The 16,610-nt window shown below is 51.4% G+C and overlaps 2 protein-coding genes across 2 annotated transcripts in view; one reads left to right on the top strand and one right to left on the bottom strand.

Moving 5' to 3' along the window:
* PFDN1 (prefoldin subunit 1) overlaps window positions 1–7,875 on the top strand; it is a 52,327-nt gene extending 44,452 nt beyond the window's left edge. The window contains exon 4 of the mRNA XM_069484108.1: window positions 6,311–7,875. Coding sequence (XP_069340209.1) covers window positions 6,311–6,394 — 84 coding nt within the window. The 3' untranslated portion in view covers window positions 6,395–7,875. The remainder of the gene's footprint in view (window positions 1–6,310) is intronic.
* A 109-nt stretch (window positions 7,876–7,984) lies between these two features.
* CYSTM1 (cysteine rich transmembrane module containing 1) overlaps window positions 7,985–16,610 on the bottom strand; it is a 61,194-nt gene continuing 52,568 nt past the window's right edge. Inside the window, exon 3 of the mRNA XM_069484111.1 lies at window positions 7,985–8,468. Within this exon, the coding sequence (XP_069340212.1) occupies window positions 8,362–8,468 (107 nt within the window). The 3' untranslated portion in view covers window positions 7,985–8,361. The remainder of the gene's footprint in view (window positions 8,469–16,610) is intronic.

Raw genomic sequence — 16,610 nt, 5'->3', positions numbered from 1 at the left:
TCGTTTGCTCATACATTGTCTGGGCCGCCTTTGTGCTGCAAGGCAGAGCTACGCAGTTAACGGAGGCAACTTGTGAAGCCTAAAATATTTATTATCTGCCCCTCTATAGAAAAAGTTTGCCGACTCCTGATTGAGAACAGAAAGTTTGATTCTCAAACTTTAGTGTGTGTCAGAATCACTGGAGGTCTTGTGAAAACACAGATTGCTAGACTCCACCCCCAGAGTTTCTGATTCCATGGGTCTGGGTTGAGGCCCAAGAATGTGCATTTCTAACACATGCCCAGGTGCTGCCGATGCAGCTGATACAGAGATCACACTTTAAAAGCCGTTTCTTTAGATAGGTTCCTCCTCCCCTTAATCTCTGATCCTACTGTCGCTGCCCATTTCAGCTGCCCATCACTTGACACGATTCACTGGCTTGTCATTATGCCTTTTCAGTCTGGTGCTGCAAATGGGAATGATTTCTTTGGATGAAGCTGAGCAGCACCACGTGCATTGGAACAGTCGCTCCTGGCTCCCTGCTTCGCTTGAGCTTGCTTTCTACTCTCTTTCCCAGATTGTCTGATAGGCTCAGCTTTCTCTGGGACTTAAATGGAGCTAATGTACTCAGATGAGTTCCCCACTGGACATGTCCTTGGATCACTTGTACCCTGTCTCTTAGCTTCAAATTCCTGGTCAGGTTCGCCTGCCTCCCCTGCCCGTGGTGTTGCTCCTCACCCCTGCAGAGCAGAGCACTGGCACTCTCGGGCTCTGCGCCACTCCTGTGCCCGTGGCCCTGCACATCCTCCCCATCTCCGTTTCTGACTTCTCTGTTGTGACCTCTCGATGCCTCTTTTTTTCTCTTTTCCCCCTTGTTTCCTCTGCCTTCTTCCACGTTTTGCCCCCAGTCTGCCAAGACTCGATGCCTTAGTGAATTCTTGGGCTCTTATTTAACTCCCCCTTGTGGATGGCTGGCACCCTCTGACCATTTTACAGTTTTGCCAATTGATTGAACATGAGAATCAGTGATGTTCTTGGGGTTTTAATTTGGAAGTCATGGGAGAGACAGCGAGAAGGTGGCCTTTGCCTTAATTTTTTCGATTAATAGTAGAGCTGAAAGTTGGCAGTGGTCTGCAGAAGCTGAAAGCTGTGGATTCAGCACAAGGGACAAGGTAAGTGGCCAGGGTAGGTCAAACTCGGGGGCAGAACCAGGGACTCGGAGCAGAGGGTCTTTGGGGTCACAGCTGTCATTGACCATCAGGGACAGAAGGGAACCTGTCCTGTCTGTTGCCCTCGTAGCCTGGATTGGAGGGAGGCAAGCCAGCAGGGCTGCTTTTATCTGCCACGTCTCCCCTCTCCTCCGAGCTCCATTTTACCTGTTTTGTTTGTTTAGTCTTTAAGGCAAGAGTTCATTTGAGAAACGGGTTCTGTGGCTAGAGTAAAAGTGGGGGTGTAGTGGGGGTGTGGAGGGACTCACTGGTATTGTCCAAATCCTCAATTTACAGATGGGAAAACAGAGGGTCAGGGAGGAGAAAACTCTTTTCTGCACCCGAAGACATGACAAACAGGAAAAAAATACTAATTTGGAGGAGAGCTAGAGACAGTTCCTAAGAGAAGAAGAAAGTCTATAGAGAGAGTGTCACAAGATGAATTACTTTAGGAGTCTCTTTGAGAGATTGTGTCACGTCAGAAAATTCTAGGTACTTGAAACTCTTTCCTTTGTGAGAGGATGAGAATGAGACACCAGCCCCTGTCTGACTCCCAGCCGAAAGAATGTCAGGCTGGTGAGCAGCAGCTCCAGCAATGTCGTCCCCTGGCCAGGCTGAGCCCCACGGGGAATCTCAGACTCCCTCACCAGGACAAGGCCCCACAAGAATGCCACTGCACCCAGAGCTTTGCGGTTTGATGCCACCAGGGAAACTTCTAGGGAGAGCGTTCTGAGGGAAATCGCTCAGCAAGACAGAAGGATGCTGCAGCGAGGACAGCAAATGCCTCCCGGGACTGCTGGTGGAACATGCCAGTTTCAGATGCCCCCTGGAGCTTACACAGCAGTTATTGTCCCCATGTGGCGTCTAGCAGTGCTGAGGCTGACATCACATAGAGCGGTTTTTCAAGGGTTTCAGAGTCCAGGGCAAGGGAAATTGGATGGTTTGTTTTATCATTTTACGAGCTGAACTGTTGAAGCAGAAGGGCCCGACTCCAAGGCCTGCTCTGTTTGTGGGAGCAAGGCTTCGAAGCCCCCCGCTGCAATCATTGAAGTTTGAGTTTTGTTTTTTATTTTTTTATTGTAAATCAGTCTTTTCTAATAGTATCAATTTATAGGGTACAAAGTGATGTTATGGTTTATAAATGTAATGTAGAATAATTAAATCAATCTAGCTAACATATTCATCACCTCGAATACTGAACATTATTTGTGGTGCTGGGTTTGAGTTTTAAATCTCTGCATGTGATGGGGTTAGAGGACAATGCCGAAAACTGAGAACCACCTTGAAGGAGAATGGTCAGTTTCTGCCTTTGTTCCTCATTTATTCTGTTCAAGTTGGGAGGGACAGCTGAGAAGTGGCAGTGCCAGCGAGTAGAGCAGTAAGGCATCAGTTCCTGCCCTAAATGCACTTTCTTCAACAAGTGTGAGTTCCTGTTATGCACCAGCCATTCTTTTAGGCACTAGGACTGTTGTGTCAGGGGACAGAACAAAGTCTTGCCCTCGAGGACCTTTCCTTCTCATGCGGGACCCAGACCGTACCCTTTCACGTGGTGCTAAGTGCTGGAGAAAGGCCAGTGAGAAGATTAGGGGCAGCAGGACGGCCTTAAGGCGATGTTTGAGAAAGGCCTGAAGGCAGTGAGGAGCCGGTGTGTGCGGGAATCTCTGGAATCTGGGGAAGAGAGCCGGCAAAGGGCAGAGGCCAGGCAGGAGCCTACCAGAACAGCACCCGAGGCCCGTGTGGCTGGAGCTGAAGGAGTGAGGGTGAGAGTTGTCGGGTGATGTCAGAGACTTAGCTTAAGAGCAAGACCGTGCACGGTATTTTGGTAGTTGAAAAGTAGCATGGTCTGAACATTCGCTACCCCCAAATCCACATGTTGAACCCTAACTGCTAAAGGCGATAGTATTCGGAGGCGGGGTCTTTGGGGAGGTGACTAGGTCATGAGGGCAGAGCCCTCAGGGATTGTATCAGTGCTCTTATAAAAGAGCACAGCACAGTACCTGAAATGAGGGACGGCCCCAGAGACAGTCTATCCTGAGGCTCTCCTGGACCCAAAGGTCCCTATCCTGCCTTAGCTCTGACCACACTGAACTGCAGAGGCTTAGGTGACTGTCCCTACAAGTTTATAAGCTAGGATCATACTTAGCCCGAAAATAATTATGGTAGAATTGACACCAATACAAATGAGGCTGGCAGGGAGGATGAAGAAAATCAAGGAACCAATGATTAAGTCAAACTTTTGCTTCCTTGAATCTCTATGGCTTGTTCTTAAAACTCTTGGAAAACAGCAGCGCAGCGTTACTCCAGTGGCATGAAAAGGCCTCAGCACTAGGGCACTCGGCTCGGTTACAGCAAGACAGACAGTTACAAAACAAAACAAAACAAAAAGAGTCATATTACCTTGAGAAGAGCTTTGGATGCCCAGGCTGGTGAAGAGGGACTGACAATGGACCATCTTCCTACGAACTCCCAACTAAACTACTTCAGGACATGTATCTGCTGAAATATATTTTATTTTCAAGATGGAAGGAGAAATCGTCTGTTTCCTAAATCCTTTGCAGGATCTGATTGATAGTCTAGGCCTCTGTCTGCGAGTCATGCAGAACTGACTGTTCGGCTGTTGACCAGAACGGCTGGCAGCGTCGGTCAGGGGTACCCGTGTGCACCGGAGGAGGGGCGATTTGGGCAGGTGCAGATCCAAGGGCTGTGGTAAAAGGGAGAGCTTGTTTTCTTGTTGTTGAAGTGGAAAAAAACCTGAGAGTCTGTCAGACATCCTGTCTTCCCAGAGAAGGTGGACACTGTGGGGTTCATTGTAAAGTGCCTGCTGCATCAGTAAAGCTCTTGGCTTATTGGTGTTAAAAAAAAAAAAAATCACACACAAAAATAAAGATAGGTAAGTTCATTTGCATTTTTTGAAACTTGAAGACTTTAGGATATGCGGTGGTAAAATTCATGAAAATAGAAGTAAGAGGTGTTAAGGAATAAAGAATTTTTAGTCGGACGAGGTGGCACATGCCCGTAGTCCCAGCTACTAGGGAGGCTGAGGCAGGAGGATCGCTTGAGCCCAGGAGTTCTGGGCTGTAGTGCGCTATGCTGATCTGGTGTCTGCACTAAGTTCGGCATCAGTATGGTGACCTCCCGGGAGTGGGGGACCACCAGGTTGGCTAAGGAGGGGTGAACTGGCCCAGGTCGGAAGCGGAGAAGGTCAAAACTCCTGTGCTGATCAGTAGTGGGATCTCGCCTGTGAATAGCCACTGCACTCCAGCCTGGGCAACATAGCGAGACCCCATCTCAAAGAGAAAAAAAATTTTTTTTTAATGTTTTCATTTTTATAATTTTTTTTTCTTAGCAACACATTCCAAACCTAAAGGAATAAAGAATTTTTAAAGCTGAATTTGTCCAGAGGCCTAGGTAGTAGAGCAGAAAAGCTCTTGCTGATTATGGTTTGCCAGATGCAGCAGACCAGGGGCCCTGGCACTGGCTGGCTATTGCAGGGGAGAGGCTGGCGCGCTGCACTAGCCTTTCCCCTGCAGTCCCTTGGGGCTGGAACCCACACGGTGCCCGGCTGGTGCGTGGCACTGTCGAGCTGCTGCTCCCTCTGTGCAGCACCCGGTGCCCGCGCATTCTTCAGTGGTGCGTCAGCAGTTACTAGTATTTGCCTCTTTTCAGCTCACAGGTAAAGTCTAAGAGTTGTGTATCAAAGGAAGTTTAAGTTCTCACTCTGATACCACAGTGATAGGACTGTATCAGGTTTGCAGTGTAATTAGACAAAGTTCCTTAGCAACAGCATCCATTTATGGCCATTGCATTGTTATCGCGATCACTGTGAGTTTTTATGGTGCTCTCAATGCGTTGTAAGGAACTGTGTGTGCGTTGGACAGATGGGAGATAAGTAAAGAGTGCTCTTCCCAGTCTTCAGGAAATTGAAGTTAGGAGAGGACAAATAGGAATCAGAGGTTCATGAAGGAACTGGTAACGGTTTGTGTATGCCACAACGTTTGGCTTCTGTAGGAAAAAGCCCCTCAGTGTATCATTTAATAACCGTCTAGACAGAGAGTGGGGTAAGTTCCCAGGCGAGGCCTGTCGTACCAGGCTGTGGTGCCACTTGAAGCAGTGATGTGCAGCTCACTTGCCCTCTGCCCTAAGCATCCCCCGGCCCCCGAGTCCTGTGGGCATTCAGGGGTCAGCTAAGTGTCCAGCTGTTGGGGTGAAGGGAGTGGCAGAGGGCACCTGGCTGCCCGGGCCAGACGCTGCATTGATGGCTCCGCCGTGGCTCAGTCCACGTGGACCCTGGGAGGTGACCATTGTGAGTATTCCTTCAGGCCATGAATAATATTCCTTAAAAAGAGCCTTCATTTCATGTCTGTTAAGTGGGAACACAGCCACAACTATGTCCTCAGGGCAGGGACCAGTGGTAAAGCCACCATACTTCTGGGGTGAGCACAGGGCAAATACTGTACAGACATCATTTCCTTTGACTAATGTTCTGTAATCCGGGTCCAGATGTGGCTCCTGAAAGCAGTAAAAGTTCTTTGTGTAAACTGAGAGTTGTAATCTAGGACCCAGATGGGGTAGGAGGTAAACTTCCACGAGGTCTGTTTTATACAGTGTGTCACCAGCCTGGATTCCTGGCAGGCAGCAGCCTCACTGGAAAAGCCCTTTCATCCTGACTCATCTGCCTCAGTGCAGCGTGTGCTGCGCTTGCCGCAGCCTGCAGTCTCGCCGCCGGAGCAGAGCGCGCACTGTCCACGGCGGCTGCAGGCGCCTGGCCCGGGCCATGGAAAACCGTGAAAGGAGATAGTCTGTTATGGGGCAGGAGCTTTGTTCTGGAATTTCCTGGCCTTTGTCTGGTATAACTTCATGTACCGAGATGCCTGTTTTCAGAGTCCACTTCCTTCTGGGGGAAGAGCACCCCTGCTTCCTGTACCAAGTCATCCCCTCGCCCCGCCCGTGGGCCGGAGGTGGGGAGCACTGGGGCAGGAGTGTGCCCCTGGCCCCATTAGACAATGTGCTCCTGGAAGTTGCTCATCACAAAAGAGAAGCCATGACCGTTGGGCATAAAGCCTGGCCTGCCAGCCTGGCCCATTCACCCTGGTCCTAACCCTCATTTCTTTCTCATGTTGCAGCAGAAAAAATCCTACCTGGAGCGGAGTGTTAAGGAAGCCGAAGACAACATCCGGGAGATGCTGATGGCACGAAGGGCCCAGTAGGGAGCCTCCAGGGGAAGCTCTTCCTCCTGACCCCTGCTCTGGTGGACGTTTTAGCTGGGTGGCCTAGCAACCGCACATTTTCTACATCATTGTGAGTCCCTCTCAGATCCCAACCCTGTAATTTTTACCCTGGCTCTGCCTGCCACCCTGCCTAGACACTCTTCTCTCCTGGGGTGAGTCACAAACTCCCAGGATAGGGAAGATGAGAGCCAGGACAGAGAAGGAAGCTCCCCCTGAGCCTGCCGCCGCACGCACTGAGCAGACCAATAAAAGGCACCCGCCCCACTGTAAGACATCTGCTTTTCTTGAGCTGAGGGATGAGAACAGAGCGAGAGAGGCAGTGGCCGTCTCCACCTCAGCGCCCGCTCCCTCTGCACTGGAGCCTTTCCTTCCTTGGGCAGTGGGATCTTGTCCTCTTCTTTTGTCTCCTTCCGTACCTTTGACCGCCTCAGCTTCTGGGCCTCCATGTAATTGCAGTATGCAGATGAGGAGGAAAGCATAGCCGTCCCTCTGTGGCAGTCTGCCTAAAGATTCCTTTCCCCGCTGCTTTCTCAACGTTCCAAAAGAAAGTTCAGTAATGAGCAGCATTTCCAAGACTGTATCGTAAGGTGGACGCTCTAATCCTGAGGCCTCCTAGGGGCTCTGGGACAGCGAGTGGTGTGCTGGAACTGGCTCAGGAGGGCCGATTATTCAATTTTCAGAAATTTTGTTGCAAGCCAGTTGTTAAACACAGCCATTATTAAAGATTATGTAAAGCCGCAAATTATGTTAAAAACAAGGATAATAAATATTCAGAACTCACCCCTTCCTAATTATATTACTACGTTTGACCATTATCTGTTAACTCTGAGGTTAATAGTATTGTGTCTGGGTGGTGAAAACAGCACTTAATGGTGCGTTCCTGTGCTTTTCTTCCCAGCTCCATGGTCAGTGACATCGTATTGGTAGCCTGAAATCAGCCGTGACACGGTGGGAGCATTCATGGTCCCCCTGCCCGGAGAGACCTGGTAGTTAGACGTTTATCAGGGAAGGCAGGCAGAGTGGGAGGGAGCTGTCAGCTGCAGCCTCTCGGTGTGGCATGGGCGGCCCGGCAGGCAGGAAAATCTGACTTGCTGCTATGGCAGGTCAGTGCCACCTTGTGGCCAAAGATGAGACGAGTGGTGTGGCTGACTAGTTTGGGGTGAGGGCGTGGGAGGGGACGACAGGAAAAGCAAGCCTCAGGTCTGGACCCTGTGACTGTGGACTCCCAGGCTTCCAGGGAGCAAGGCCTACTTACCAAAAGGCCCTTTTCCTAGGCTCTCGGTAAAGGCAGGTACGAGCTGCGGTGGCAAATGCTCCTGCCTCAGCCCATCTCCGAGTGACAGGGAGAGAATGCTCGCCAGGCGCCCGTGACCACAGCAGCCACACGGTTCGGCTAATAGCAGGATGAAAAGGTAGGTGGGCTCCTCGGCAGACACTGCACGGTGGCCACTGGCTGACACACCCTCACTTGGCTCAGTGAGCAGATGAGGAGTCAGAAATGATGACAGTCCAGGAAACACGGAAACAGACTCAGGGTAGCTTAGACTATATCTGGAATAATTTAGACAAGTGAGGTTTGGACAAATTTATTGAAACTTAGAGGGTGTTAGCAGAGAAAAATTATTCTGTTGTTTGTTACAGTTTGCCACTACCTTGAATGTGTAATTTAAAATCATAAATATATATTTCATAACTAAGCCTTTGGCCAATAAAAGGAATCATTTAGCACATTTATTAAAGATCAATAAGAAATGTATTTCGAACATCAAAAAGATCAAGTCACTGAATTAAACAGCAGCAACCCCCACTAATCTAGATTCCCACAGTGCTGAAAGTAGAGGTTTCTGTGCAGAGCTAGTCATTTATTACAGCAATCAGAAGAGATGGGGGCTGGCACACCTGCTGGAGGTGGTGGCAGAGCTGGCAGGACAGGAGGGCCGGCCTGGTCAGGTGAGCATGTCCCAGAGGCAGCAGCAACACAGAGCAGTCCAGCAGGCTGTAAGGCAGGTGGATGGTCCCAGGTCGTCTCTTCTTTGGTCTTCCACCACATACACTGGAGGGAAAAGGGGAGAAGAGGGTGAGAATGACTGGAATAAACCTCAGGCCTACAAAGTTGGCCTGTCTGGACTGAGGGAGGGCTACCGGTGGAGCCATCCAGCAGACTGGTGCAGCCTCTTGGCTCCTGTCACTGCTGGTGATGAATGGAGGGGGGCTCAGCTCACCAGCTACTTTCCCTCCCCTCCTACTACCCGACGAAGGATGCGCTTATCCTCGCAGGGACAAGTACTAGGGAGCTACAGAATGGCCCCACACCAAGGCAGACGGAACTGGCAAACTCTACTTGGTTTATAGACCAGGTAGCATTATGTCCTCTACCCTACAGGAGAACGGGGGGGGGGGGGGGGGGGGCATTTCTTCAGATATAGTTAAGCCACCGCCCAAGAGTGAGAGGAATGGGAATTAAAATCTCCTAAAAGGGGGCTTTAAGCCCTAAAAGAACCACCAAGAGCCAGAGTTTTTCATACGTGGGAATACACAATTTCAGAATGTGCCCCCAACCTCTACATACTTTGACACAAAGCTTAAAGGCAGGCAGGGATGAAAACCGGTCCCATGGGACAGGGTGGCAGGGGCCTGTGTGGTGTCTCCTCCTGAGCCCCGCCAGGGCTAAGTGCACCATTAAGAGATCTGAATGCTAAGCAAAGCCACAGGTCCAGAAGGACCCCAGCCACCCCCACCTGTCAGCAAACTCTCGGCCGGCATTAGCTTCTCTTCCCGTAAGGACATATTTTAAATGGCAGATAGTCAATCTGTGGCCACTTCTTTAAAAAAATCTCGAAATAGCAGCCATCATCCAACTCGTAAGCAGTGAGGATTTTAAACTGTTTCAAAGTTAGTGAATGCCTGAATCTCGTAAATTAAGCCAGTCCGCTGGCAGTTTCCTTTCAGTTTTATTTTTGTACTTTGTATGTATTTTTATACCTCCTCTCTTGTCAGCTTCTCTCTCTGGAGCCTGATGTCGTAGCCAGAATGGGCTGGGGCGGTGGGAAGCTTTTCCAAGTCCTCCCATCGTATCAGTCGCCCTCCACTCCACAGAGACGTTCCTTCTCCCACGGCTCGGGTTTAATCCCAGCCTACTTTCGTGTGGCCCCGCTCAGCAGCCGCACAGCTGCTCTGGGTCGGGCGAGAACCCACCACCAGGGAAACATGGTCAGAGCGGAGAGGGCGCACGACCCGTTTATTCTGAGGCTTCATAAGGTCCGTCACCTCTTTTAGTCCTCACGATGACCCTGATATTACCATCATTCCTACTTCACACCTAAGGGACTCGAGGCTTAGAGAGGTCTCTTGTTCAAGTACACATGGCCAGGCAGAGAGCAGGATTTGAACCCAGGCCTTGTGGCTCTAAAGCCGCTGGCAAGCCTGTTTTGCTCAGGCCTAACTGGGATAGAAAAGGGACCAGGAAAGGCACAGAGGTGATGGGGACTACAGCAAAGTCCTCTCTCACACCCAGCCAGAGCCTGCCCCACGCCTGGACACCCCAGGCTGTGGGGTCATGGCAGCAGGAAAGCCAGGCAGAGTGTCACCTCCATTTGCCTGGATGACCTGTTCACGTCCCCAGCTTTCCCAGATCTACACGGGCAGCTTTGGACAGGGAAACCAGGATACAATGGCTGCAGACCCTCATGAGAAACTCTGTCTTCTCCCTGCCAGAGGATTGGAACTCCTTCCCCTGGGACAGAAGGGCCCCCTCCCCTACCAGCCCTAGAAACAGCCCAGGGACTCACTCGCAGGCTGTCCCTGGGCTTCACACCAGGGACTCTGCCCGAGGCTGGTTGCTGTGTGAGAGGTCCCAAATGTCCCTTAAGCTATCACTTACTGAGGGGTTCACAAGCGCCAGGACCTGTGCTGAGGGCTGTCCGGAGGTCGGCCACTCCATCTTCACAGCCACGCTGTGGGGCGAGCACCAGGACCCCACTTCTCCCCACCCCTCCAAGCCAGGGCCAGGCAGCGGCCATGCCCTTCTCTCCCGTCCAAACACTGATTGGCGCAGCTTCGTCAGGGAAACAAAAATGTCCCAGTCTTTCCTGCCCTGTCGCCTTTCTCCTCCAGTTTAGTCAAGTTGACCTTGTGGGGCTTTCTTCACAAACACACTCTGAAACCTGCGGAACCAGGGACTTTGAGCTCGGTCCTCCCAGACGATGCTGACAGAGGCCAGAGACTGTCAGCGGCTACACATGGACTTCACACCAGAGGGTGCGTCAACCGTGGCGGGGCTAGAAGTGCCCACACACACCTGAGAAACCCGAGTCCGTTATTTCCTGGGGCACCACGTCTTCCCGAACCCTATGGCTTTCCCCCTTAATCAGCTGAGGGCAGAACCTCGCCCCGGCGCTGTTGGGAGGATGGGGGACAGAGTGGGTCTGGAGGTGGGAGTGACCTGTGTTTTCCATGGGGGAGACTGTCCCAGGCCAAACCTCTGAAGGAAGACCTCGCAGTTCCACAGAGCACCTCCCCATAGGGCCCAACGCACTGCACGTCGGAGGGTGCCTGCCGCTCTGAACCTTGTGGCCTCGTCTCTGCCCCAGGATCCTGGCCCACCCCAGGGGCCTCACTGCCCCTCACCTTCTGTTCTGCCACCGTCCCCGTCGCTCCTCACTCCCCGAGGGGGGAACCTGAGAACTCGTATGCTACCCTGCCTGGCACTCCACGCTGCTGGAGTCCTGGGCCATGACACCCTGGGTACATGAAGCCAGTGGCCCCATGTGCTTAGCGGGCAGTACTATTCACGCAGCAGGAGCTGGGCAGAGACGGCCTCAGCCCAGGTGTTCCACAGCCAGAGATGGGCCAGAGCATAAAGGCGGGAGAACCATGACTATGTCAGTCGTTAACAGTATGCAGAAACTACTACCTCTGCAGCTTTTCTCTAAATTGAATACTGTTTAAAAATACAAGTGTTTCTTAAAGGAGAAAAGGGGGAAGGGTCAAAAGAACAGGGGGTAGGAGTTGGGAGCAGGTATTGCCTTTCCAGACAAGTTCAGCAGTCAATGCCCAGCCCCAGAAGAGGTTCTGGAGCCTGCAGTGGCTGCTCAAGTTGAGTTCCTTCTTAGAGATAAAGTGCCCCGCCACCCACCCACCCCCGTGGCCAGTCTGGGGACAAAGGCTGGGCTCCAGCTCCTTCTGATGGGTGCAGGGCCTTAAAGACTGGCTTCCTTCCATAAGCATAAGCCACAAGGCCGACCCCCCCCCCCCCCCACTATTTCACACCATCCTATTCAGCCAGCAATAGGAGCCTGTACCCTGGCCCCATGCAAGAAGGGGCAAAGGTCTGTGGAAAGCAATATGGAGACACCTCAAAAAGCTACAAGTAGAACTACCATTTGATTCAGCAATCCCATTATGGGCATCTACCCAAAGGAACAAAAGACATTCTATAAAAAAGACATCTGCAGTAGAATGTTTATAGCAGCACAATTCACAATTGCAAAGATGTAGAAACAACCCAAGTGCCCATCAATACATGAGTGGATTAATAAAATGTGGTATATGTATACTATGGAGTTCTAGTCAGCCACAAAAAACAATGGTGATCTAGCACCTCTCTTTTATTATCCTGGACAGAGCTAGAGCCCACTCTACTAAGTGAAGTATCACAAGAATGGAAAAACAAGCACCACATGTACTCACCATCAAGTTGGTATTAACTGATCAACACTTAAGTGCACATATAGTAGTAACATTCATCGGGTGTCGGGCAGATGGGAGGGGGGAGGAGGGGATGGGTATATTCACACCTGATGGGTATGATGCGCACCGTCTCGGGGATGGACAAGCTTGAAGCTCTGACTTGGGTGGGGCAAAGGCAATATATGTAACCTAAACATTTGTACCCCTGTAATATGCTGAAATAAAAATAATTAAAAAAAGAGAAGGGGCTGAAGGGATTCTCCATTCCCAGGGGACGACAGCTGGGGTGGGGTCAGCTCCAGGGATCCCTTCACTGGCTGGCCTCTCTCACCACAGTCGGCCCTTTGAACCAACCCTCAGTATTCTCAGCCCCAGCCCAATGCACGGCCTGCAGACGGGCAGGTACCAGAGCTTTGCCACACGATGCAAGCGCAAGAGAGGGGTGGGGAACACGGGGGACAGGTGTATGAGCGTGCAGGAGTGATCCAGAGGCCCAGAGTGGGTCAGAAAGGCCCAGCGAAGCTTTGGGTCTTGGATGCAAAGCACCTCTGGGAAGAGCTGAGCAGCTTCTAGCAGGGACACCCACTCCCCTTCTTGCCTTTGTGCAGAGAAGATAGATGGAAGATGCCGGGAGGCATGCAGTCTCCTGTCCACCAAGCCCTGGGATCTTCTCCAGGGCCACCAGTGCCCACTGCAACCATGGCCAACTGTAGTCCCCTTGGTCCCAGGATCTAGGACTACTGTACTGTACAACCCCAGACGTGACATTCACATAGGCTAATCAGAAACCTGGTTCTGGGCAGGCAGTGGGCAAGTGGGGCTTCTGTCCCCATAGGCAGGAATGACCTGCAAGAAATGTGAGCAGAGGCCTTCGCAGGTGAAGGCTCCGATTCTCAGTCAGCCCCAGTCCAGCATCTGAAACCTTTACTTGCACAGCTCGGACTTTTTAAATGATTAATCAAGTGCTTTGACGTGGTAATAGAGTCTTATTAATAGGTCCTTGTTGGTGTGTGCTTGTGAATGCATCTGTACCCAGTCCCAACCCAGGAGAGCGAAGGGTGAGAGGCAAAAAAAGACTGGAACCCCTCATAAGGTTCTGATGTCTGCATCCTTCTTGCTTCAGGAGCAAAGCAGCACCCCAGCCCCTCATGGCCCAGACCAGTGACAGGTACTCAGGGCTGGCCCTCAACTGCTAAGACCACCATAGCCACACCAGATGGTGGTCATCTCCTAGATCCTTGCATGGGGCCAGGGTACAGGAATGTGTCACCTCCTAGATGAGCCTCCCAAGAAGTGCCACGAGTGCCGGCTGTGCTAGGGGTAGGAAAACCTGAAGTCTTTGCTTGACTGCCCTCGCCCCACGTTGGGCATCTAGACCAACAGAAGGCGGCCAGTCAGCCTGCTGGGAGGTTTCAGGGGATGCCAGAAGAGCCCTTTTACTACCAGACCATGAGGCAGGAAGGGAGGGGGAAATCTTTAAGCATTTTCTGAATAAGTAAAACCTCAAGAAAGCCATGAGATGGTTCCTGTCCCTTCATGCAGGGGCTGAGAGAACACAAAAGTTGCTGAGGCTTCCGTTCAGCTTTCCTTGGATGTGCACGTGTGGTTGAATCATTTACTACCCAGCACAAAGGGGCTGCACTGATGAGAACAAACTGTCCTAAAGGCAGTGGCACTGTCCCCCTGCTCAAGCCCAGCGAGCACCAGGCTCACACACTGAGAGGGAGTGATGGGGTGAAAGATGGCCAGGATAGCAGAGGGACGCAGTCCAACTTCTGTCCTTCCAGCGCTTATCAGGACAGAGGTGATCAAGGGTCTGTACTTTTCTTTGAAGGGTAAGGGCAGGAGGGGACAGGAACCTCTTCCACTTTCCTCTTCCTCTACAGGGAGGATGAGGGCCTGGCAGAACCGGCACAGCCTTGGCCCAGCTGCCTTTGCCTGCTAAGCTCGGGGCCTTCCAGGGGCCTCCTGTGCCTTGTGGCCTGCCCTACTCCTCACACCTCCTTTTCCTGCAGCTTCAGCTCTGGACTTTCTGTCATTTCAGTGAAGCTGAGTCAGGTGAGATGATCTCCCGAGTCCTTGTCCCTCTCTGGTTCAGTGTCCCAAGATTCCCACTCCACAGTAGAACAGACTGGGAGCTGGACAACCAACTCACCCACTAACCTGTGCCCACTGACTACTGCCCAAACGATCAACCATCCGGCCTGCCACTACTCTCCAGACAGGGGCAGGTATTTACAAGGATTGGTCTAGAAAGGGTGCGAGAGCTTGTTGACCTGTGTGGGGGTCCCTGTTCCAAGGCCTCCAGAAGTACAGCTGCCACCATCCTGAAAGGGAGGCCACCCCTGGACAAAACTAAGCAGCTATCCCAGGGCCAAGACCAAGCCTCTGAGAGGTGACGAAGCCCAGGGAACCCCAGGTGAGTGTGTCATCTCCTAGACGAGCCCCAGACCCATCCCACCTGCACCCTGGGCTCAACCACAAGGTCTGCTTTCACTGTAGCCCTGCCCACCCCCAATCCATCCTGTGAACCACAGACTCAATGGCACAATTTTTGGGTAAATAACAAAAACAATTAAGTACATCTGGACAAGCTGTACCAGCCTAACAAGTAGGACCGCACTGCTAGCACTTCTGTGGCCCCATCCCTGGGCTAGAGCTGCTGGGGCCAGCAGGACAGGGTAGGCTGTAGATACCGGGAGAGCTGAGAACTTCTCAGATGCCAGAACTGCAGACCAAACCGCCCTGGGGACCACCTCGGCCAGTCAATTTTTGGTAAGAAGAGGATGTTGAGTTCAAAGAAGGGAAGTAACCTGAGGTCACACAGTAACTAAAAGGCAGGTCCCAGCCTGTCACTCCACCCGCCTGCCTCCTAGCCCACTGCGCTCTGCACATCAAGCTTAGGCTCGCTTCCAACCAGACAGAGCCTGGCTGCGTGGGACCCAAAATGTGGCTGTGCCTGGAGGGGGCGAAAGCCCTCCCTCCTCTCTGTGACCCTGGTCTCCCTCTAAATCCAAGGTCTGTGTGTGAGGTCAAGATCTAGACCTCGCCCTGTTCCAGAGTGTGTCCCAAAGAGAGTCAGGGCCCATCACCTCAGAACGACCAGGTCACCTGGGAGGCAGAGTGAATGTCACAGTCACAGAATATTAAAGTGAAAGGTCCATCGTCCTCCCTGCCACACCTGCACCTTCCACGTGGAGACGCTGGAGAAGGAAAGGAGGTCGCTGAGGCGCCTGAGCGAGGCGTGTGCAGGAACGCTGGAGCGCGAGCCCACTCCCCTCGCGTGGAACTCAGCTGCGGTGCTGGAAGCTGACAAGTCCTCTGCAAGTGGCCAGAGATCTAGAAGTGCTTGGTATTTTCTAGCAAAGACCATGCTATTCTATAAGAAGATATCACCCTATTTAAATAAAATAGAGAAAATAAGGACTTTCTTTTTTTTTACTATGACAAAAAACAAGAGGTTAAAACAAATGCCCACATCCCCCATGTCCCTGCTACCAACTTGGGAGCTGGGCAGACTTGAGCTCAGACAAGTCACTCAACCTCTTTGAGCCTCTGCTTTGTCCTCTACAGGATGGGAAGACAGAGTTGTGGAAGCTACCGCTTGAGATAACACAGGAAAATGTTATGATGAAGACAAAGGCTAGTATCATGAAGACAGGTCAAAAATTAAAGCTCTCAATTTACAGACAGGACAGTTTCATCATGGGGTTTCTTAAATAGTGAGATCGATCATACGGTACATTCCAAACATTATTTTTCATAATTGACCACTATTTACGTTCCCGGCACCACTGAAGAACTGCGCTCCGGTGCAGCAGCGTACACGCTCCTGTTTGCTGGCCCGGCTGCACGTGCAAAGCTCACAAAGCACAATGCAGTCAGCGCCCCAAGCCACACGACTGCAGGGGCCAGCACGGCCACAGAAATGCCTCGAGCTGACTGGAGGGCTCAACGGCTTGCTGTGGAGACTAGCCAGATGAGTTTATAAAAGATGAAAAACTTACAAATAATTTTATTAAGTCAGACTTAAACAACTCATTTTATTTTTGTGAGTCTGAGGAGATAACCAAGAGCTTCTCATGCTGGTGAGAGCAGGAAATAAGCTGCCAAAACAAATCTCAAACGGTTTACTGGGATGATGGCCCCTTTTTGTCACACTTTTAACAAGCAATCTTATACACCCTGAGGGGACTAAATGTTTTGCATTCAGTTTGGAGTACAAAGCAGTTTTTCTTTTATCTTGGAGTCAGCGGAGACTTGGTGGGGGATTGAAGGGCAGTAATGGGAAAGAGCGCAGGACAGGACAGGACGAGGACATAAGCAATCCCTCAGCACCCCACCATGTGGCTAGAAGTCCTTTAGGACCACTGCCTCCGAGGGATAGGCCAGAGGAACCACGGGTGTGAGCTGGGGAAGATGTCACTCTAAAGATTAAAGGGGAGAAAGAGGCCAACAAGTATGAGAAGCCCCAAAATGCGTGTGGGGAGAGAACAAAATGTTTTTC

The sequence above is a fragment of the Eulemur rufifrons genome, chromosome 10, assembly GCF_041146395.1.
Source record: "Eulemur rufifrons isolate Redbay chromosome 10, OSU_ERuf_1, whole genome shotgun sequence".
NCBI classification, from domain to species: domain Eukaryota; kingdom Metazoa; phylum Chordata; class Mammalia; order Primates; family Lemuridae; genus Eulemur; species Eulemur rufifrons.
The sequence above is the reverse complement of the archived record's forward strand: the minus strand, read 5'-3'. Positions and strand labels throughout refer to the sequence as shown.